Here is a 24,723-nt window from a genome sequence, read left to right as displayed (position 1 = left end):
TCGCTAATGTATTAATACCTGTGAAGTTTCTTGAGCGGCTTACAAATGACATGACAGGATTCAAGAAGAAGTTTGGTGCAGTAAAAGTCTTGCATAACTCAGAGTTATAACAGCGGACAGAATAACAGGTTTTGTCAATCATATAGGCCAAATGACAATCCTTATCCTTGCAACAATACTCCGAACAAGTTTCCATGTCATCAACATCTCCATGGTCACGGAAGATTCCAGCTTTCATTCCACCCATAAGCCTTTTGTTTCGCAGCGTCTCCCCTTTCTCGCAGTAGCCAAAGTCAAGACCGTGCGATGTCTCTGGTTTAGGTTCTTCAGGGAAGTGCGGAGGTGCATTGGTGGTGTTTCGTGTTTGATGGTTCGGAGGCTTTTCTGGCTTTGTGGCATTGGCTGACTTTGCTTCTCCGTTAAGCACGTGATCTGCTCCTTTTCCTTCTTTATGAACTGTATCTGCCTGCTTTAAAACAAGGCCTGTAACGGCCTCTTGGGCAGACCTAAAGAGACCTTTGCCGTCTCGCACTATGTAGCCCACTGATGTTTTGCTATCACTCATGGTAGATTTACACAGTTCTTTATCTAGGCACTTCACTGCATAACAAGTGCCGCGTTCTAAATAGGCAACAGTACATTCTTCTTCATCGCAACAAGCTTTCATGCAATCTTTCATGTCATCAACGTGCCCGATGGTACGATAGGTACCCGAGTAAAGCCCACCTACTAGTCTTACTCCATCCAATACGAAGTCGATTGAGCACCAAGATTTCACATGACTGTTCATTGGTATATCCACAGTATCTATATCAAGCTTCACTTTGGGCGTTGTTCGATTTGAAGGTTTTATGGTCTTTGATGGTTTTGTTGTTGCTGCTGTTGTTTTCGATTTAGTAGGCCTTGCTGTTGATGTTGTTGGTGTTGTTGGTGGTTTTGGAGGCGCTGGCGTTGTTGGGTGCTCATAGTCATAAGAGATGTCTACGAAAAGGACGCGACATGTAAAAAGACAGTTGCATTTCAATACCAGTTATATCGCAAAAAAACCGCGACAGATTACATAAATGTTGATTATGTATCATTGTAAATAAAAAATATTGAAACTTGAAATATTGAAAGTGACGTAGAGCAATTGTATCCTTCTATGGAAGAGCTCAACTAACTAGTGTATCAATTCATAGAATATGGAGTGATTCATGGGCCGAACAGAATAAGATTTTTTGAACAGGCAAAAACTGAATATGCTTAAAACATGTCAGTGCCTGTTGTAAACGTTTGCAAATCACTTAACAAGCTTATAACTAACGACATAAAAAGCTAATAGCAGAAAAATAACAGCTATGATCAAAGTTATAAACCAAAGACGTATTAATGAATGCTTTTATCTCATCGATCATATGTTATTCGATTATGGCCTTGTCTTGGAGAGTACTCTTTTCAACAGTTATTTTCTGCAGTTAGACTTGAGCTTATGACGTTATACGAAACAAAAAGCACCAAAGGGACAACATTTGACAAGAAAATGTTCTTTGAAGAAGATCTAAAAGGTCCCGCAACCTTGACTTACCCTTTACGCCAGGACGCTTCTTGTACGAGAGTTTAAGGCTGAAGTTCGGTAGCTCCGCGTGTCGGGGTTTGCATAATGATTGGTTCTTACATGACACCAAGAAGCATGCTCCCTTCATCATGATTGCTATGTCACAACTCGAATCATTGCAGCAGAGCCCTTGACACAAGTCCATTCGGTGAATAAGACCTTTATGTGTGAAGTCGCCTGCGCGAAGGCCACCAATCATAGTAGTGTGGTTGAGTACAGGCCCGAAGATGCAAGTTGGAGGAGTTGGTTTCATTGTTGTAGTGTACCAAGCAGCGTCTGGATGTAGCAGCTGGGATTCAAAATCGTTGATTTCTTGTAACGACTCCGGAGGTCGTTTCTTTTTCTTCGTAGTTTTTGGCGTTCGCTTTGTCGTTGGCTTGGTGCGACGGGTTGTTTGCGGAACTGGCGTTGTCTTGATAGTGGCTGGAAATAAATGAACATGTTAAGCTCAATAACAATGGCTTGCCTCCGCCTTCGAAAAAATCTAATAGAATCGAACGTGGAAGAAAGATAATGCAAAAAAGTTTATTGGTAAATCTAGGCCCAGTCACAGACGGAACATAGGCATGTCTCTTATATAGAGGTTAGTCCAATATTTTGTAACACGCAAGGCACAGAAAACTAGTATAACAAAGGACTTTGGGTTACGAAAACTTGTTACACCGAGTACACTGAAAGAAATAGGCAAATTGGTCAAAGCATGAGAGACAAAAGTTATGGCATTTGATAATAAGCAAAATAACAAGTTTTGTTTTGGTTGAAATTGATGAAAAGGCAATAGAAGTCACTTTAAACCTTAGCCAGTGGAAGAAAAAATGGTACAATCTAGATCATTTTGCTTTACTTGAACATTTTTTGACTAGGCTAGAAAGAGCACAAATGATAAACTTCAACAATATTTTACGTGTACTCACGTTTTGTGTGACTGGGCCGTACAACTAGGCCAACGGTTGGCGCCAAAGCTGACAATCCTTTTTGTGTGACGGCACATAAGTCCCTGCTGTAACACTCAACAAGGTAGCATCTTCCTGATACCATGTAAGCCAAATCGCATGTCTTGAAAAGGCAACACATTTCCATGCATTGCAGGATGTTCGTGACAGGCCCTCGATCAAGGAAGTTGCCTGCATTTAGGCCACCTTTTAAGTCAGAACTCGTATGCACTTTGCCTAGTTGACAAATATCAGCTAATTTTGGGGATGGTGTCTTGGGCTTTGCTGTTGATATTCCTAAAGAATTTCCTAGAGTAGGTGGCCTATGTATATGAACTGGGACCACAGTAGGAGGCATCTTTGGCTCTTCAGGAACAACGGGTTTCTTTTCAAGCACCTCTTTAAAGTGTCTTACGTAGTCTTGTATTTCGAGGCGGTCAAGCGCTCTTGAGTACATATAAATGTCATCAATATAGCCGAGCAATGCACGACCGTCCGTATGCGTTCCAAAGCCGGCTTTCGCACCCCAGTCCATTGATAATTCTCCATGTCCAACATCGACAGTCTTCAATTCGCCGTTTACAAAAATCTTCGCCTCGCCAAGATTCGCATCGTACGTTGCAGCAACATGCGTCCATTGGTCTCGTCTTACGATCGACTCTGTTATCACCGAGAAAACCTGCTCGGCATTTTCGTCGCGATGAAACCAACGAACTTTTCCGTCGATGATTTCTAAATGATATTGCCCACTATGATGGTCAGATATACTTCCGACCGTGTCAAACAACGAATGCACGCCATCTGTTTGCAAGAGCTTTACCCAAATTGCTATCGTGATTGCTGCTCGAGGCTTTGGCGTGAAATGCTCGCCATCCAACAGAACATCACCGCCATCGAGGACAACACCATTTCCACGAATACCTCCACCGGGCGATATGTTAGCACCTTAAAGCGAAGATTCCAGAAAATACTATGCCTGCCTTTTTCTATCTCTATCATGAATTACTCATTTAGATGTATACAATGTTCCAGATATGAACAGTAGAAAATAAATCTTGCACAATCAGATACTAAAAATTCGATGCAGGATGGACAATACTTACGAGGAAAAACGCACAAATTGAACAACAGGAGCTATACTAGGCACCAGATTTACAACATACAGAGTACGCTTTGGTGTATAGGGCAGGGTCAAGTTACAACTCTGAGTTTAATGCTTTCTCCGATCATCATAAACATAAAATGAATTTAAGATTCAGTATGCAAAAGCAAATCAATAAACTGAAATTAAAGACAATTACCCGTTGTCAAAGAAGCATCATTTCCAAATTTAGAATCGTCTATTATCCTGTTCTCTTCAATTTTATCAAATGACAAATGAAGTACAAGCGTTGGATCACTTCTGGTAATTGTCGGTGAAAAAGTCGGCGTTGGCCTTTTGGGCGGCTGTGTCAACACTGGTCTTTCAGTTGGCCGTCCGTGTAAACTTGGGGCTTTGGTTGGTTTGGTCGGAACTTGGAGAAGAGAACAAATGTATTTAGAAAGATACAAAGAATGGCAAGCTTGATAGATGCATCGATACATTTTATTAGTCAAAGACAAAAATATCTTTAAAATTAATCATCATTCTTAAAGACTCATTGCTAACAATGAGCCATTGCGCTGCGCAAGCATCCCATAATGCATTTTCAGACAGCTGAAATCAATTCTGGTTAATCCGTAGAAGTTTACTGTCATTGTTTGGATCGTCGCCAGGACAACTTGGCACGCTCGCAAAGGCTCATTGTTAGCAATGAGTCTTTACCATTTCTGTTTCTCCATAGATAGTATCGAGATATTTCACAACAGAAGGAAACAGAATAAGAATATTATGCACATTTATCTACCATCAATGCGTTCATCTGTGAAAATTTTATCCGGAAATAAACGATTAAATTCAAAGGATGCATAAGTGAATAATCCTAGCATAGCACAGAGATACCAAAATTTTGACCAATGGTTCTAGCTTACAAAAAAATACATTCAGAGTTGTATATTTATCAAACAAGTTCTCTTGGATGTTTGATGAGAATTATTCCAAAAGTATTCTATTGAATATCCCTTACCAACACCATCGAAACCCTCTCTTGAAACATAAGCAATTTGCGCATGCCCGTCTGGTATCGTCTGGCAATCAGCTAAACTATAACAATGAACGGTAAAGCATTTGCGGCTGAGAACCATGGCTAAGTCACATGATTTGTCGTCGCAGCAATGCTTGACGCATTCGCGAAGATTGTGAACGACGCCCATGTCAGTGAATTTCCCGGATGTCCATCCTCCGCGCAGCGCCACACTGAAATATACCATGCTTTGCAAACACGTGTGCTTCGCTTGGGTTGTTGGTGTTGTAGATGGTTTTGTAGTTGGTGTTGTTGTTAGCGCGACAAGTGGGGATTCCGTAGGATAGCTCGCTAGAATGAAAAAATGATTTTTTGTTAAAGTTATAAACCTTACCAAGAGATTGGAATAGACTTTTCATTACATCTTCAAGCTTCTTTTTTCAGAACTGAAATAATTTCTGTATAATTTCAGTTAACCTTTATCTATTTAAAAAATCATCTGCATACTTCAACGACACAATACTTTATTTGCAAAAAAGAATTAGAAGGTGAAATTTTGTGCCAAAATATCGACGTCTATTGAAATGAAGCTCTTCTTACCTGGATCGTAGATCGTATCACCATTTCTTGTTACAAATCCTATTGTTGTATGTGCCTTAACAGCTCTTATTGGCTGGCAAAGCGATGGGAAATGACAAATAACTGTGTAGCAAGTGCTTTTGTCCATGTAGGCAAGGTCACATCTTGGGGTGAGACAACACTGTTCAATGCACTCTTTCATGTCTTCAACGTGACCGTATCTTGTAAAAAGACCGCTATTGCGACCGCCTTTCAAATCAGCACTGTAAAAGACTGCATTTTTAGAGCATTTTTCATGTTCCTCTTCTTTTTTCTGGTTCCCAGCAGCCGCAGGGTCGATATCACCATTGTTATTCACCACCATACCCGTGTCTAGGCTTGAATGCCGGTGAGCATTGGTTTCTGTCAGTCGCTCTTTCATCTCGACCAACTGCTCTTCTGGTATAAGCCCGTTGTATGCACCCTTCTCCATTGGTATAGCGTAGTCTGGAAGAGATCGAAATTTTACTCACTATTTGACGAATAATCAATGCTAGACGACATCAGATATAATACTTACAATCTGCGACCAAAATAATATACAGCCTCCAAACCCTATATAGGACGCCTAAGGCCGTTAGCATTAGTCGAATACCTCTCCTGATAGCTAAACTACTCGGTACGTAGCGACAAGTCAAAAAACAGCAGCAAAAACATCTTCGTAATTTTAGGGGACCGATACATACCTGGTCCTATGTTACAGAGCTCCGTCAAGTCTTTGATATCGTTTTGTGCCAAGGCCTTGTTCATCAGATAGAACTCATCGACCAGCCCAGGCAAACTGCCTCCTGCTCCAATTGCCACTTTCCCTTGCCAGTTTGTTGACAAAGGACCTGTTCCTGATTCGCTTTTAATCAACTGAGAATCTACGTAGAGTTTTGCACGTCCCACACGTGCGCTATAAGTCGCGGCTATGTGCGTCCACAAGTCCTGTGGTACAGTGGCACTTTGTATCGTTAGTAAGTCGAATATATAGTTGCCTTTATCGTCTGTATGGGACCAGTGGAGTTTTCCTTGATAAAAAACAAATTTAATGAGTAAATCGATAAGAAAACCAACTCAAAAAGTATTTCTTGCTCTAGTACATTATGGGGAGGAACAAACTAAGGAATAATTAATATTTTTCAAGATTTGCTTTGAAGCAATAAAGATTGGCTTACCTTTTATTAAAAACTGTATCAATTTTCTTGTGTGTCAAAGTCAATATGCTTTGGTTAGAAAAAACAACCATAATTTTTTAACTCAAATATTGTGGAAAGAAGAACTTCGCAAAACATTGCAAGCCTTCCATGCCCTCGTTTTGAAAGGATAACTTCTAAATGCCCAAAGGAGTGTGCCAGTCATAGCCTTGCAAATATTACGTATGTGTATAAATAGAAGTAGCCTCAATAAAGCCGAACGGGCCTGTGAAATTATCTTGATTATGGTATTCTGTCTCTTGCAAGTGTGGCATTCACTCGATATTGAACTGCGCATATACTCAAACAAAAAAGTGAGTTAATCCACTATTAACATACCATTTTTGACCTCCAAGGTAAAACTTGCACCTCTACCACTTAATGTCTGCTTGACATTGAAAAAGGATAAATTATCGTCATCTCGATTAAGCTTCACCCACATTGCAACTGTAATCGCGTGGCTGGGTTTATTATGAAACGATTGTCCATTCATAAGTACCTCCCCGCCTGCCATGGCAACAGAAGCACCGCATTTGGCATCCTGCTTGTTCACATGAGCGCCATTGACTAGCAATGCATGATTTCCAGCGGTAGAATCATCCTTAACCTCGTTCAGGCTGGAAGACTCGAATCCATAATGAGCAACTATACCATCATCTATAAAAGCAGATATGAGTGTTGCTACAAATCACTTTCTAAACAAGGAGAAACAATACCGTATAATAAGTAAGGGAAAGGAATTTAAAGAGAGGGCGTATAACATAACGAATTGAACGAATATGATGTTGCAATGTATAAATAGGGAACCAGTCATAATGAAACTAGCTTTGTTACAAGGCATTATAGAAAATCATATCCTTGGTTCAAACTCCATGCAGTGGAATGGATTTCATAGCTTTTTCTAAACGATCAAAATTCATATTCGTTAACTCTTCCCAATCTTCGATCAATATTCTGACAAAGATGCGTCTCTAAGGAACAAAATAATGGGGTTGATAAAAGATAAAGTTAGGTGAATAACTTGAAACTTAGGCCCTCCTTTTTCTCTTGAATTGAATGTTGAGAAGCATCGCTCAAATTAAAAGAACAGCATGAAATGTTTCCTAGATTAAACACTAAGCCTATGCAATGTTCAAACCATATCTGCAAAATAAGGCAAAGATAAAGTTGTGGAGCTATGAAGAGCAAATATGCGCAAACATATTGCAGAAATAGGCAGTCATATTCTTAAAATATACGCAATGGGTACCTACCTTCACAAAAACCAAATGATTCCAACATGATAATAATAAGGAAGAAGTAATTAAACATATCCTTTGATAATCATAGTGGGAGAGAGGGATAATAACCACTACAATCCAGTCACATGATTGTTTTCGAAATCTTCTGTTCCGCATGAAAATGTACAGCAAATTGCCGTGTGTCTTAGAAATGCTCTCTTTGTGATTAAATGTCTCTTGTTGTTGCCCTTAAAGCTCTCTTGTTGATTAAACGGTTCATCGATATAGACAACTTCATTTCCCATTGCTCATTCACACTCTACTTTGAAGCTATCGCATTTTCGCATATCAGATCCATGTCTCTTGTTCACTAACAAATTTTGAAATTACGATCTCTTCAAGCAACAATTTGCGACATCTGCATCTAATTTGTTCGTCTACGACACGTTCCTTTCAATTTTACAAAACCATTAGGAACATTGACCGTAAAATCGATCGTTTCGCCACGAAAACAGTCGCTCATGTTGCGAGGCCATTCGCAAATATAACTATAAACTAACTTAGTTTACGCTCGTGTCAATGAGGGTCATGCATCGTTAGTCCGCCACCTGTTACAGCGCATCAAGCAGTATGTGAGTGGCCGCGTCTTTGCTTTAGATGCATTTGATTTGCCTTGATTAGCAATCGCTGCAGCATTAGACGCCTTTTAACAACACCTCCACGCGCATAAACAACATTTTTAAAAGACAGATGGTACGCTAATCGATTTACAACGCTAACATCGAAATAACAAGCTTTTTCGGTATATAAACGAGCAGAGCAATGCAGTCTAAATGATCAGCTCCATTTTTTTACTTTCCATCACTCAAGCCATTGATCAGAACTTTGCCTCGTTTCTACCTCCAACCTCGGTACAATACCTGGTAGCATAGTAATGCAAGGATCGCTTAAAACGATCTCTTACAATGCTATGCTACCAGGAATTGGAATTGGTCTCTTCATTTCACCAACCGCACATACCTATACATTCGTTTTTTTTGCAGCAACCTTTCGATCGATCTTTGAACCTGTTCTTGTGCAGTGTCTCTACGCCTTCAAGTCACTTCTAGCAGATTTAAGAAAACCCTGCTAGTTTTAATGATCCAAACATGAAGATAGGAGGGATGGGAGTACCTCTTGTTTCTTTACCTTTGGTTGTTTACATTGAATTACTTGGCATGCACACACTTACCTCGCATATACAAAGCATATATCTAACTAGAAAAAGAAAAACTAACAGGAATAAAACATACCTGGGTTTCCCGGAATATCATTCTTTGGCTTGGCGACTCCATCAGCAGCATTTATGCCCCAGTAACGACGTCTATTGTTTATTGCAGAGCTAATGTCACCCTTTTCATGTTCATTGTTGTCACCCACTACATCAACACCCCAATATTGACGATGCGGCTTCGGAACCCGCGATTTCTTCATCATGAGAGTGCCTGGACCCATGCCTTTTACTGCAGCTGCCAGCTCTTTCTTGAAGGTTGCGATCTCACCCAAGTCACTGGCCGATGGCACTTCTGAGTCCACAGGCATATCAGGAGACTCAGCTATTCCCATATTTTGAAGCTTTCGTTTCCAGGCCGCATCAATACCTTGTGACGCTTTAGTCGGATATGACAAGATTGTTGATGCACCTAAACTACCTAAATCACCAATCTGACTTTGAGACGAGTTTGACGCTACAAAATGTTCATCACCAAGGATTCCTACCTCTCCTTTCTTTTTTTCACTTTTAACTATTTTTAAAGTCTTATTTTGCACACTTGCTACACCCTGAGCTGTTTGTTTCTTTGCATCTCTGTTGCTTTTGAAATCGTGCAGGGCTTTAAGGTCATCTAGAGATGGAAGTTCTTTAGTCTTTGATCGTGGTTTTGTATTCTCTTTCTTCTGCTTTTTAATCTGACTGATTGGTTTAACACGACCTGTGGTTGGTTTTAATGAAAATGAAAATCCGTCCATCATTTCACTGTTAGGTGTTATGTCCTTGCTACTTTCAGAAGCCAGCTCTTTCAAGTTTGACCCAATACTCTCGCTATCAGAGACACCTTTCGTAGTTATTTCAATTTTTTCAGAAGAGGCACTGTCACTACTTTGTTTCTCAGCAGAACTAGCATCTGGCTTCTCCAGATTTTGTCCATTGATCAATGCTGTTGATAAACCAACATAAGAAGTCAAAAAACGAACGAATTCACTTGAATGTACAGCGGTTCTTTCTGCGATCACAACAAAAAAAAGGTCAAACTGATCATGTTTTTAGAGAACAACATACAGTTCTTCAAGTAGATTTAACTACATCTTATAAACAAAACAGGCAAAGGCCATTCTTTTTAATAGGAAATTTATTCCTTTTTAATTCTCTTAATTTTATCTCTTTATTTTTTTCAGCCACTCCTTTCTTTATTTGCACCCATTCCCAAACTTACATTTTGCCTTTTTCCTCTTATCATAGCTTCAGTCTCACTAAGAACCAAGTCTAGATGCATGCATTAGGGTTTTCTTCTCTACCTAATATATCAAAACAAACAAAGATCCATTGCAACATCTAATCATAACTAACCTGCAATCATACCAAAGCCATCGTCACGTGACAAAGAACTGCTCTGATTTGCTGGCACTGCGCTTTCCAGATCAGGCATATGATTTACTGTTGTAGGCCCCACGTGTAGCTCTGGTTCAGATACGTTCGACAGACCTGTACTGGGTAGTCCTCCGCTATGTTTGATGCTGGAACTCCTCTCAATTGCATTCTGCTTTTTCGCAATATCGTTTGATTTTACCTTTCTACGCATATGCGGTATTTTCTGTCTTGTTTCTCCCTTTTCATCTTGACCAAATTCTGCCTCCATCTCACCAAGTTTAAGTGCAAGTTTAGATGCAGCTGTCTCTTTGTAAACAGGTTTCGTTGCTTTCGCTGTTGTTGTTAACTTATCACGTAATTGCTCGACTTCTTTACTAAGGTTAGCAACTCTTTGCTTTAATTCTCGTTCCCGTGCTGATTCAAGCTCTAGTCTCATTTTCAGTGTTGGTATTGTATCTTTACGAACCGGTTTGGCAGTGGCCATGGTTTCGTTGGCTGCAAAAGTTCATAATTGCAAGTAAATTACTAAATGAGCTAGAAGTGAAAATTCCAAAACACTATAGTTAACAAAACACTATATATCCATCAATGAATATCAAGTGAAATTTTCATCCCATTCACCAATAAAATGACAATTCCTTGCTCTGTTAAAAACCAAAATTTCTCATACACCTTAATTATCAAATTTATCTGTCAAAATACTCAATAAATTGTACCTTCTTTGTGTCCCAGGAAGAACTCATTCTTTTCTTCATGTTTCGTCGAAATTGTGGTGCCGTGACCCAAGAGATGCTTTGGCGTTGACTTGGAAGTTGGTTTGGCATGTTTTGTTCCTTTGCTGGGAGCTTTGTGTTTACTCGAAGGCAGTTCATGTTTGGTTGGAAGTTTGGGTGAAGGGTGTTTACTCGGCATTTTGTTTTTAGAGGGCTTATGTGTAGTTGTATGTGTTGTTGGTCTTTTTTGAATTGGATTGCCAGTTGGCCTCCTGTTACGAATCAGCATCGGTTTTGTAGGGTGTTCTTGAAATAACGGTAGAGCTGTTGTCAGTGGCCTAATTTCCAGATTTTGATCCATTTTGCGTCTCTTGTCATGAGCTCCAGGATAAGTTTCAACGTTTATTGATAAAATAATAGGTGTTTGGGGAGATCCAGAAATTTTGCGTTCTCGCAACGGGTTTGTTGGTCTTTTCGTTGGATGCCTCTTGCTTGGGGCCTTCTTTGTTTGAGCTTTTGTTGGGAGCACCTTCTTAGCACTTGGTTTATCAACAAATGGTGCTCTTGTTGGAGTAATATGTTTCCTTGAAAAGGTTTCGTCACCGAGTACACCAACTTTGCTATTTCCAACATCAGTATTGACTAGATTCTTCGACAGCATGTCGTTAAATATATCGTCCTCCAATTCTTTTTTCAACTGCCATGGAAAGACCGTTCTTTGGGGTCTAGGTTTCCGTTTGATAACAACATAAGGGTAGTCGGATGCACTTTCATCCTCGTGTACGGCAGAAACAACGTGCTTCTCTTTAGGATCATCGATAAAAAGGTAGTTTTCTTGATCTATAGGTACGTCATCATGAACAGGTTGACTGACTACAAGCTTTGGGCGTTTGAAGATTAACCCTAGAGGTGTTTTCTGAACATGAGGCTCCACTACCTCATACTGCTCCTCATCATCTTTATTACTCTTCAAAACCACACTTCGGTCATCCCCGCTTTCGGGTAACACGTCGGTGGCACCGTCAATGCTGTCCGATGAATCTCCTGTCAGCCGGTCAATCTCGCGATAAAAGTTCAGCTCATCATAGTCATCTTTAGGCATGATAACGACTGGTTTTCGATGTTTCAGCTTTTTGTGATCAAAGGCTGTGTCTTTAAGAACATGGCCAGCTGTTCGCACAACAACTAAAGGTTCGTCTTTTAAATGTTTATGGTGATTTATGAGCTCTGTAAAATGAGATTTGTGGGGTATAATGAAATCATAATCGTCATTTTTATCAATCAAGTCATGGAATGCTTCATCTTCGTGCTGGTTCTTCCACAAATCCCTTTCTCTGCCATCCTCAGCATTAGCTTCACCTTGGGCGTGCTTTCTGTGAAACCTCACACCATGCCGCATGTTGTATTTCCCTCTCCTTGGCTGACTCTCAGTATCGTCATTGTTACCCAATTCTAAATCGTTCGCTTTCACGTGGTTCTCTCTGTTCGATTCATCATCGTGAACAACTATAGGAGACTCGTTATCAAAATAATCCTCATTTTTCCTGACCTCTTCACGTTCATCCCCTATATCATCTACAAACGGGCGGTTTTCTCTATATTCGTGCATAAGATCTTTATCAGCCTCATTGGCTACTACAAAACTCTCATGTCGAGAGCTACCCCTGGTGGAGTGTCGATGTTTTCCGGTAGCAACAGGTTTTTCATATCTTTCCACTGGGATAGTTATCCTTGCTTCTTCTTCTTTATGTCTACCCTCCCCTTTTCGACTTAAATATTCTTGCTTAGGACTTATGTGGCCTTTTGGTCTAATCATCTCCTCATATTGATCGTCATTATCCTCTCTATTCACCTCTGCTGATTCCTGTGCTTTCGATTTCTCTTCTAATGACACTCTACTACCTGGTACTCTAGCCTCTCTGTGGTTGGCACCTATGTCATCAAGATTGTTGTCGTGATCATCATATTCAATTTCATCTGAAACATGGGGTAGTTTTAGTGTTTCGGTCAGGGATGCCTGGCTATCTATGTTCATGACATCACTAGTGGCGCCTAATGAGCCGAAATCGTTTTCAAAAGGTGAATCTTCGAGGGTTCGGTACCTTGGTATCTTCTTGCGTCGAGACACGACACTATCATAAGGCCTTTCCCTGCTTCGTGACTTTAGACTGCTACGAACAAAGCCAGCACTATCCCCTATATCTCCAATATGGGATTTGGCCTCATTAGCCATTGCATCATCCACTTCACTTGAAAGTTTATGATTATTACTGAAGTCAATATCCATCAAATCCTGATGACCAGCAGGCTGTAAATGTCCAGTTGCAATAATCTTCTTTTTAGGAGGACTTCGACCTTTAGTGCCTAAACTCAATTCCTCGTTAAAACGCTTTATATCCCTGTCCGAATTCCAAACACGTGTTCTTCCTGTGTTTTCATGAGCTTCCGTGTCTTCATGCTCAAGTTCCCGTAAAGCTGTCTTTGTCCCTTGAATTGGAACTTCAAGCTGTTTCTCAGCCACATATTTCTTCATATCCTCAGCATCTATAATTTCTTTGCCATTTGACATTTCATCTTCCTTGTATTCAATAGCATTTTCTGACAATTCATCATCGTTACCTGCAGACAACTGTTTCAATGGACGGGTTCGTCTCGTTAAGAATCTTTCCAGCACTTCTGGTTGTGGTATGCTGGTTTTCTTGTACAGTTTCTGAATTCGCTTTTTTCCTTTGGTCTTCACGATACCTCTAACCAAAGCCACCCTTGGAGAATACCACGAGGGTTTCATGTGTTCTATTATGCAGTCATCAGCATCATGGCAAGCTATGCTGTAACAATGTGTCTTAAGCAAAAAAGCAACATTGCATTTCGTATCTTCACAGCATTTAACCAGACATTCCTTTTCATTACCAACCGTGCCATGTCTTGTTATCTCACCAGCATTTAGGCCACTTTTCATTATCCCCGTCACGAAGACATTTCGCGTACATTTCTTGTCAACATTCTTTTTCCCAACTGCATTTGCCTTCTCCTTGATGTTGTTTTGCTCTTTATCATTTCCGTCTAAAAGCTCATTGCTCATACTTTGACCCTCAAACGATCCGTCAGCATACATGTAGGCAATTATTGTCTGGTATTCCAATGTCTTTACTTCGGTTGTCACGCAGGCTTCCCTTGTCTCACATGTCACCGCATAGCAGGTACTATCCAACAACAGAGCTGCATCACATTGATGGTCAGATATACAACAAAGCTCAACGCACGTCAGCAGACCGTTAACACTTCCTAGCTCGTGAAACTGTTTCCCCTTGGCACCATTCGTGAAAAGTACCTTCCTTCGTACAGTACTTGGACTACAGTCATGCTTTTTCCGGGTTTCACTGGACACTATGTATGTGTTTCCTGCGCCTACATGAGACACAAATGAGGATGCTTCTTCATTCTTTCCACCTTCTAAATCTTCTTTTTGAATAGCACTACGTCCGTATCCTCTTTCCTCTTGATTGTTGCCAACACTTCCGATTTTCGATACTTCATCTAGTCCGTTTTGAAAATGCCTGATCGATGAATCCTCAGTTTTACTTGGCTCTACATCATTCCTGTATTCAGTGAGTGGTTTCTTTGAAATCCAAGTTCCGGCTTCCTCGTTTCCTGCATCATCGCTACCGGCTGTTTTCTTAATTGCATCTTTGGGACTCTTGTTCCTAAAACTTTCCTTTCTAGCAACTCCATTTTCCCCATCTGGCTCGTTGGTAGACCACGTAATGTCCTCTTTCTTCGGCTCCTGTTCCAAAATTTTATCCTCAGGACCAAGAATCATCTCTTTACTTATAGGTGGTATTGCAGATTCTGTCGGTTCTTGTGCTACTTTCATCAAATTCTCTTCATGTTTCTCTTCATTCCTTGTATCAATGTTATCAGAAGCTGACGTTTCCTTTGGTGGATTTTCTGGCTGCACCTTAACAACTTCGAAAGATATATCATTTTCGGTCCCACTCTTAACGGTTTCAGGTATTCCTTCAGCGACATTTGCTGCATCCTCTATGGCATCAAACTCAGCTGCAAAGTCGTTGACGTTCTCGTCGTTTTCTTTCAAATTACCAAACAAAAGAGACACATCTTTAAATGAAGTATTATTGACAGATTGGTGGTCACTTAGATTCATGACTTTAGTAGGCAGTGGAGCAGCAAAACTAGAAGACGTCGCATTGTCAACCGAGTTGCCTGCTTGTGTTGGAATGCTCTGCCATTCTTCAATGAAAGATTCGTTCTTAGATTCAATTTGGCTTCGGGATTGGTCTCTGATCATGAGACCTCTAGTGGTATACATACTAGTACCTGACATTTGTCGATCAGTTGTATGGTGATTAGGAGAGTCATCCTGAGTGTTTGTCACTTCCGTTGTTGGCTGATAGTTGTTTCCAGTAGACTGTACAGTTGGAGGTAAGACTTCATCGCCAAGATCCTCAACATCTGCATTTCGCCAATTAGTTACCTTTGGTGTAGTACTTCTGTTAGAAATGAGCACAGTTTCATTAAGCCGGTTGTCATGTATGTTTTTACCATGATTCAGATTTATGTCATGTCTATACATTTCTGGAGCGGATGTTGTTCTGTTTACATTGGTTCGTTTGGTGATTGGCTCTGCAAACGTGTGAGGCTTCTCAGCAGCATTCAAGGCTCTTGGCATTGTTTGGTTAGCTCTATGAATAAATACTAACCTTGTAGAAGGCAGTGTAAAGTCGTGATCGGCGAGTTCACACGCTTCTTTGTTCGGACAATTTACTGTATAGCAAATGTCCTTAAGCATAAATGCTACGTCACAGCCTGGAGTGTCACAGCACAGTCGGGTGCACGCCTTTGCAGGGACTCTGCCCTGGTTCGTGTTATAGCCCGGCTCTAGGCCGTGTCGTAGCGTAACATTGTAAGAGATCGGGCTATACGAACACAGAGGCAGGTTCCTTCTAGGCAGCACCCCTTTAGTTGTTTCCACTTCAGGACTTCCTCCTGTACTAGGAATCACATCAGTCTGGTCAGCCGAAAAGGATGATATGGAGCTGTCTGTGTCGTTAAGCCACCGTGGGTCTTGAGACCCTTTTACGTCATCTGATGCAGTCGTCGACTGAGCTGAATGTCGGCTGATAGCACCAGTTGATATTGTCTGATTAACTACTTTTCTAACTATTTCCTGACCTGTTGATTTCTCGCTAAAACTAAGCTTCCACTGGCTGTTACCCTGCGTTTCAATCATAGTTTGTTCTACTTGCTTTTCAAATAAGCTACGGCTAGGTTGCCACTTCGTTCTTTCACCAAAAATCATTGACGAGAGATGATTCGGAGCTGATGACTGTAAGCTATTGATTTCGTCAGTGCTAGCTGAGATAAAATTGTTAGGTAGTTGCAAAGAACTTGTTTGCTCTCTACGCGAAAGTACTTGAAATTTGACTGGGTTTTGTGGCAGTACCATCACAGAGTTTACTGGAGACAATTTCCTTCTTTGCATGAACGCAAGTTGGGGTTGATGTTTTGATGGTCGTGCAGGGACGGTGCGGCATGACACAGAGTCTTTGCAGTGCACAAGAACGCACTGGCTACCAAGAAGAAAAGCAGCATCACAGGAGACATTATCACAACAAGCTGATATACACTCTTTCATGTCTTGCACGCTTCCAACTCGCTTAAATGATCCAGCAATGAATCCACTTTCGAAGGTCAGGTTCGTAAAAATATCGGTATGTTTGCAGTCGTGTTTTGGTATGAGAGCGTTGATTTCAGCTTCAATGTCCAGCTGGTCGTCAACGAGTGCTACCGAAGCAAGAGTTGTTGATGACCGAGGCTCATTTGAATGGTGAAGGGTGCTGGAGGTTCCTGGGTGTCGAACATCATGCATCGTCAAAGAAGCAACATAGCTAATAGTATACGATTGGCTCCTGCGGTTTATTTCATTCTTTTGAACAACTTTGCGCTCTGTCCAACTTGGGGTCGGGGTTGAATCAACATTGTTAGATAGATTTGTTGATGAATTGTCTGGTGGAAGGATAGTTGTAGAATGCGTTGGTGTTGAGGGGCGACCGATAAAAGGATGGAACGAGGAAGTATCTTTTATAATCAAATTTTGTAGCTGTGAAATTTTGGGAGGCAAATGGCCGTTGGAATTTATTAAAGATGATGATATTGGCATCACAGAAAACGATAAGGGTATAGCATTTGTTGCTAAAGGCGTATTGACTAGGGGAGTGCTGGTTGGTTCTTTAGAAATGACTGAAAACGACAGAGACCGCCAGTCAACAGCACTCGTTCTTGGCAACTTGTAGCCGGGTGTTGGTGAATACTGACTTCTAAAATGATGCTCGGTTACTTTAAGCTCTTCAGAATAGCTTGACTCGGCTTCGTCGATGATGTCAAGGAGAATACGATCGTCACTGTCACTGGTCGTGTTGCCATCGTCAGGGTTGCTCGTTTCCGAAAACAGCGGATTCAATACTTTCTCATCAGGTTGTTGTCGTTGCCGTTCGCTGCTTGTCTTCGTCACATTCTGAATCGCAGTTTTTATCACTTCTATCAAGGACTTCATGTTTTCTCTATCACTTTCACGATCAGGTTTGATCTTTTCAAGCTTCTTATTCAACTCACCTATGGCTTTCGTTACATTAAACTTGGAAATCTCCTTTCGTAGCACTTTATTCAGTTCCTCGAAAGGTGCTTTAGTTGGTTTAACTCCGTTTCTAGGAAGATTCTTTTGAAATTCGCTTGTATAGTTTAGAAGCTGTTCAACATGGGCAATTAGACGACTCATTTTGTCTGTTCCTACTTTTTCTGCTAAATTGTTTTTGTCGTTTGAGACTGGTCTCTCAGTTGTTAAGACAGGGTTGTCAACTGATTTTGTCACTGAAATCTCTCTATGCTTCTCCTTTGACATCGATAGCGTCTTTTGCATCCTTTCAGCTGTTGCTGTTGCCAGTGAATGTTGAGAATACCTAGAGAATGATGCTGAAACCTTGCTACCGCTTGATGTAAGTGGGTTGCTTCGCAACTGGGGTACTCCTTTCTCAATTACTAGATCTTCGTGTATTGGTTGGTTGTGGCTGTGAAGTGGTGGCGTCGGAATGTCAGTACGCCTGTTTGCTTTATCATTGAGATTCTGTGCAGTTGCAGTATCAGTGCTCATAGGACGTCTGGACTCAAAGAGAGAAGGTGAAGGCGTGATATCGTAGCTTGAGAGAGAAGAGATGATGGATGATGCTGCAGGTAAAATCCCTTCCCTTGTTAATGTGTCGTGTTCTAATATTCTTGCTGTATGATAAGGTGGGATTTCAACTGCATCCAGACTTTTTTGTTCCGTATGCATCCTATTGTGATAGTCACGCTCTGCTAAAGCATTTCCAGTTTTGAATTCGCTTACAAATGCTTTCTTATCCTGCAACTTGCTAGAAATCTCGTGCAACACACCGAGAATTTCCTTATTCATTATTGACTGAGAGCCATTTTCGGGGAATCCCAAGAAATCACGGGTGTCAGCAGAATCGTTTTTGACAGCTCTTTGAAATATCTCTGATCTTTTTGTGGCATTAGAAAGATTGTGAAGCAGTGTCTTTTGGCTTTTCGTTAAATCCTTCAGTGCAGTCAATACTTGTTTCATTACTGAAGTGGACTGTCTAAGTGCCGATGTAGGTTTATTTGTTCTCACGTCTGCGTGTAGGTTTTCAACTAGACGAATGAGTTGTTCGAATTTCATGGCCTGCTCACTTTTGACGTTTACAAGTGACGATGTAGTGGATTGTAAGACGAGCATCGATTCCAAGGACAGAGTTGGAGAAATGGCTGAAGAAAATCGTCCCATATTCCTTGTAGAACTGACATGGACTGCTCTTGGCGTTTGTGTGGATTTGATCTGCTCTCTGTTTTCGCTAATCGGGGAATTTAATTCATGGATACCGATCTTTGTTGCTCCACGGATGGGCAAGGAGCTGGCATCATTCTTATGTTCCATTGAATGATTCAACAATGTGTTTGGTCTAGAAATATCTGAGACCACAGCCGTTCCCAATGTTGATCTTACAGTACCGGGTATCTTATTAACTGGAACGTCATTAAGTTGCTTTTGGGACGGTGTTGGTGGCATTTTTTGCTGCTTCAATGCCTCTGACAACAACAATTCATTACGTCTTTTTGTATCAATCTCCTTCAATTCATGCTTTCTTTGTTCCACTAATGCTGCACGTACAAAACTTCCAAATACGTTTACCTGATTTGCGTTCCGTGGTACATAGGCTAAACTTGGGTGAACATCAAGTCCGTTTGTCGACGTCTGCGCGCAGCTTTCTGGGTATCTACAAGTAACTAAGAAGCAATGACTTTTCACAAAGAAAGCAACATTGCAAGAACGATCGGAACAGCATTTTGCTAGGCAACTATCAATTGTTTTTGCCGAGCCTCCATCAACGAATTCGCCAGCTTTCCATCCAAGTGTGAGTATTGATCGTTCCAAAATACGTGCCTTAACGCAGTCTTTCGGTGGGACCATTTTCGTTGCCTTTTCCAATATTTTTGAGAAATCTTTGTCAGTATTCTGTCGAAACTTACTTATGGTGGATATATTTCCAGATTTCAGGGACGAATTTCCCAAAGAAGCTTGCTGTCTATATTCAAAGTTGGTGGATTCATTCATTGCTGTTGCGTTTAACTTACCAGTGATCTGATCCAACAAATCTTTAAAGCTGTGCTTTGCATAAAATTCGGCAATAAGCTCTTTTTGCTTTCTAGTCGGTATCTGGGAGTTGTACTGCATATTATTGGGCATGTTCGCAGTAGATTTCATCGAGTAAATACTCTTGCTATACGGTAACACACTGGAGATACTGTCCGCAGTTTGTGCAAATCCCCTTGAACTCACAGATGCCTGGAACATGTCTAAATATCTTTTAGGGACTGCTGTTTCACTTGATTTAGCAGCAGTAACTTTCCGTGGCTGTACATTCTGAAATAAGTAGCCATGTTCCATGTTTTCTGGCTTGAAGAACATGTTATCGATTGCTATTTTTTGCACATGTGAAATTTCCGTTTCTTTGCTGCCATGTTTGTTCGCGAATGTGGGGGGTTTTAATGTCATTATGGGAGAGAAAGATGTTGATATGGTTTCTTTTATGACTGTGTTGAGTTTGAGATTATTACCGACCGTCATTGCACGAGCTGCTTCGAGGTGCAGTCTTTCAACTGCTGATCCTTTACTCGACTTCAGCTGCTCTGTGTTTTCTGCTTTCGTAAGAACAGAGATGGCATCAATCGCTTTTACTACATTGATGCTATTAACAGAGCGATACACAACACCAGCAGATGGACCAAGCTGCAATTTATGGCCAAGTTCCACTGCACCGTGCTCTCTATGCTGTTTAATGCTACTTTCTAATATGTCATCACCAATGTCTCCGAAGGCTGGCATGGTAGGAGTTCGTTGTTTTACCATGATGGAGCCCGCTCTAGAGATTGTTTGCAGTGGACTGGGCAGCAGTGGACTGGGCAAAAGCTTTTTGAATAGCAAAAGCCTCGATTCTGGATACTGTTTTGTTGATTCAAACTTTCTGTTTTTGTTGCTTGGCGACAATGGCAAATCAAGAATGCTGTTCAAAGATGGTGTTGGCTGAAGTGCAGACTTTGGCTTTTCAGAAAATAGTAAGGCCGAAGTTGCTTGAGCTGGCAATTCTGATGACATTGGGACAGATTTCGGAAAATTATCTGTAACATCGTGTGACATTGATCTGCTTGACGCGGAAGCACTAATAGACACACTGGGGACGATCGAAAAATGCTGTGTGGCATTGATGGTTGTGATTGAGATTTCTATAGGTGTCGATGTAGTGCTAGGATTAGTGAAAGAGTGGGATGCTATCGGTGACTGATCAACCTTTTCAGACACAAACGGGCTTGACAAAATTTGTGTAAGTTCTTTTCCTACAGTTGTCTGCTTACTGTGTTTCTCTGATGAAAGTGTCTGGAGGTCTCGAGGTTGGTTTTGTCTTGACGATCTAGTAATTGTAGAAGCTGGCAAAGAAACAGTGCTATTTAGAAAGCTAGCTTCAGTTTTGCTTTCAGCCACAGATGATGAAACTGGATTGCCTGCTCTCTTCTCAAATGCAGCCTCGATAGTCTTGTTGTTTGGGATTCGCATAAACACGAGCCTCGGTTTGAAAAAAGATATTTTTGGCTTTGCTGGTTGACATAGAGCGCTATCGTAACAGTGCACGGTATAGCAGTGCACCATAAGCAAAGCCACGTGACACTCTGGTAAACTGCAACACAACTCCATGCATTGCTTCATGTGAGCTATGTCGCCATGGCGCTCAAAATGACCCGATTTCCAGCCCCCTGACAAAACTGTATCGTATTGAATTTCGCTGTGGTTGCACTTTGTCATGTCAGGCTGTAATTTTGATCGAGTCTGTGAGTTGGATTTTGCCAGTTTCTTTACCATTAGACCAAATTTCAAGTCGGACCCTAATGTTTCTGCGTGAAATACAGCACCAGTTGACGTTTCAGAATTGTCATTATGAGATGGTTTTGCATGTTGAGAGCTTGGAGAGGATACAATCTTATTTCTCTTGGTAGGTTTCCCTTCATAATGAAAGTGTTTCAAAGGGCGGAACACTGCATCTGTCGACGTTTCCGATGGTTTTCGCATTTCTGATTTTCCTTTCGTTGTTGGAAAATGGTCTTTACCCCCTTTCGAACGGTCATCACTGCCGGGTCTTGCAGTCGTTGATTTTGCTGGAGATCTGAAAACACCAGTAGTATTTGAACTTGGCCTACTAGGAATGTTAAACTTCTTAGTTATTTCATGCTGTCGCTGAGTAGTATCACCTTTAAGTGTGGGCCTCGTATTCATTCTGGTTTCTGAATTGCTCTTATCCGCCTCACTTTTGCGGGAATCTGTCTCGTTGTCATGGGAATCTGTCTCATCTTCACGGGAAATTGACAATCTCTTCTTTTCCCTTTTAATGAACACCAATGAAGTCTTTAAACTTTTGTTAAGTGTTCTTACTTTGCCGCACAACCATCGGTTTGTGCATCTCACATTGAAGCAACTTCCCTGCAACATAAGAGCAACTGTGCATGTTTTAGTGCTGCAGCACTTTCGAATGCATCCTGACAAAGTCTTCACTTCGCTGTGATGTGAGAAGAGACCAGCACTGAAGCCACCTCTAAGAGAATACCCTTTGTAAAGGCTGAGCTGACCTTGACACTCTTTTGACAGCTCTTTCATCTGACTTGACTTGGTAGCTGATTTATTTCTTGAAGTTTCGCTGTTATATTTCCCAGACGGTGTTGTATTGGTTTGAAAATATCCAAAAGAGATTGTGGGGACTATCGAAGGATTTGATGCAGTGGAAACTAGAACATTGGATGGCACAATACTGATAATCAAGTCTTTTTCTAGTGACTTCGTGTAATGTAGGTTAACGTCTGCAATGGAACTTTGTATTACACCTCCCAAAACTTTATCATTCTTCACTGAAGTATGGGCAATATACGGATTAGCATCGCTCATAGAGGGGGTTCTCGTAAACGATCTAGTTGAAGAGAGATCTTCCATGATATCGGTTTTTCTTTTGGAACGTGAAGATGATACATTAACAATATAATGCTTTGATACAGCTTGAGATTTGCGCACTAAGGTGTCTACTGTAGGAGTACCTGTTGATGTCAAAGCATTAGCAGCGATTGCGTCATGTGTAGAAAGCTTAGAGACTATTCGGTTCAATGTTTTGACAGTTTCGCTTCTTTTGTTATCAGCAGAAGCAATATAGTAACCTTCTCGAGCATTGTTAGAATTTTTTTGGCTTCCAATTTTTTCAATAAGACTGGTCAGATAATTAAGTCTTTTGATTAATCCATCATACTTCACATCTGTTGCATTGCTTTGTGTCGAGACAATACGTTTGATTTGTTCCTCATCTGTTTTATCAGACTTCTTCGTAACTTCGCTATCGACAAGCCCTTCGAGCTTATTGATAAGAATCGTAACATTTTCAAAGGATTTTGCTGCAGCTGTTGTGTTTACAACTAAATCTTCAACCTTGTTTACCATAGCTCCTATAACATGATCGGTAGAAGTTATGTCACCTGACGTATCATGATCGCCTGGGCTTTGAATAGCAGAAGTAGTCAATTGCACTGCTTGATCTGGCGGTTTTATGATAGAGGCCGTTGATCGGATGGAGTCTCGAAGGAAGCTCAAAGGACCCAAATAGATGCTTGGTGTTGTTACAGCCGGGGTTGAAGATTGTGAAAATATGCTGCTTACCTTGACTGTCTGAGAAGATGAAATGTAGTTGTGTGTATGAGCTGAGTCGAAACCTAATTCTGTGTTTGCTTGTAAACCGATCATAGGACTTTGAGGATCAGGTGATATTGTTGGCAGTGACACTTTAGATGGGAGTAGATATGTTGAAGATGCTCGTCTTAAAATGTTGTCTTTCTTTTCAAAAGTTTGTTTAATCTCAGATAATAAAGACATCTCTGACTTCAGGCTTGAAGATGACATAAGAGAGGTAACTGGTGGCGTGGGTGTAGAGCTGGTTGAAACCTGTATCATGGTGGAACTTCTTGTGACATAAGTTGTGCCAGATACCCGAGAATACTTTCTTGCAATCGTTAGATCTTGACCTCCAGGCATCGTGTAGCTGTCTGTTGTCGAATACATTTGTATTTTCGAAGTAGCGAAAATTCCAGAAGAATAGCTGTTTGAGGCTGGAGTAGACATAGCTTTGTCAATATCAAGTGATGAAACAGCATTTGTAGGAGACAGAGAAAGTGCTGGTGTAGGCTGGATGGAAAAAGAACTGGAAGCTGCAGTTGTCTGAGTCGGTTTTGCTGTTGATGCTGACAAACTTGGCACAACAGTTTGTACTTGGCTGCTTTCTGCCCTAAACAGAACGCTGCTTTGAATGCTGGGTATTGCAATCACTGATGGCAATTTCTCTTTCTGAATAGCAGTTGATTCTAGCAGGTGTGATGTAATAGCTGAAACTTGGCTGCTAGTTGGCCAGTTGGAACTGCTACTTTGGATGGCTGTCGACTTCTCAGAGGGCCAGAAAGGAGTAGTAATAAGTAGATTATATGCGTTTGACAGAGAACTCTCAATAGCTTTAAAAATAGAGAGCCGTTCATTGGTGATGGTTGACTTTGAACTGCGTTCATTGCTTGATAATGTCATTGATACATACTCACGAGGCATGAGAACCATCAAAGGTCCAGTCTCATTGACAAGCAGTTCAGATTCTGTTTCATTCGATACGAGGGTGGTGTCATTTGTTGGGACTTCTTCCTGTACATCTCCGTCATCAGATGTCATTCCATCGTCAAGAGAGGATTCGACGTTTATGCTCAGTTTCAGATCGTCAGTTTCGTTTGTTTGGGGCTTTTGGCGACGTGTTCTGTATGAAGGAGATGCTGCATGGTTGGCAGTTGGGATAGAAAGATAGCTTCTACGGAGCACAAAAGGAAACGAGCTTACTGGAATTGTTCCATTGGCCTTCTGATGATCAAGCATGGTTGCTGGTATAAGTTGCTTTGGCAAAGCAATTGCAGTCGTACTGGTTGTAGTGGAACTAAAGCTGCTCTCAGCTTGAATCACATCAATGTCTGTAAGTGGTTTTCTCATTTGACTAGTTGTCTTCGGTAGCTGCTTGTTTCGGTGACCAGGAGTTTCTGATGACATTGTTGATCCTGACTCTGGAATTC

At 41.1% G+C, this 24,723-nt stretch overlaps 1 protein-coding gene across 5 annotated transcripts in view; it reads right to left on the bottom strand.

Annotated features, from left to right (window-relative positions):
• Positions 1-24,723, bottom strand: part of LOC135689820 (uncharacterized) — a 57,006-nt gene that overhangs the window by 8,064 nt on the left and 24,219 nt on the right. For all 5 annotated transcript variants that reach the window (XM_089116313.1, XM_089116312.1, XM_089116311.1 and 2 more), the window contains 11 exons: positions 10,990-24,714; positions 10,253-10,768; positions 8,940-9,842; positions 6,767-7,084; positions 5,936-6,262; positions 5,232-5,696; positions 4,635-4,982; positions 3,831-4,043; positions 2,512-3,474; positions 1,568-2,020; positions 19-981 (listed from right to left, as the gene is read on the bottom strand). In XM_089116313.1, coding sequence (XP_088972439.1) covers positions 19-981; positions 1,568-2,020; positions 2,512-3,474; positions 3,831-4,043; positions 4,635-4,982; positions 5,232-5,696; positions 5,936-6,262; positions 6,767-7,084; positions 8,940-9,842; positions 10,253-10,768; positions 10,990-24,714 — 19,194 coding nt within the window. The remainder of the gene's footprint in view (positions 1-18; positions 982-1,567; positions 2,021-2,511; positions 3,475-3,830; positions 4,044-4,634; positions 4,983-5,231; positions 5,697-5,935; positions 6,263-6,766; positions 7,085-8,939; positions 9,843-10,252; positions 10,769-10,989; positions 24,715-24,723) is intronic.

The sequence above is a fragment of the Rhopilema esculentum genome, chromosome 5 (assembly GCF_057945365.1).
Source record: "Rhopilema esculentum isolate cy_ngs chromosome 5, ASM5794536v1, whole genome shotgun sequence".
NCBI lineage: Eukaryota > Metazoa > Cnidaria > Scyphozoa > Rhizostomeae > Rhizostomatidae > Rhopilema > Rhopilema esculentum.
The sequence above is the reverse complement of the archived record's forward strand: the minus strand, read 5'-3'. Positions and strand labels throughout refer to the sequence as shown.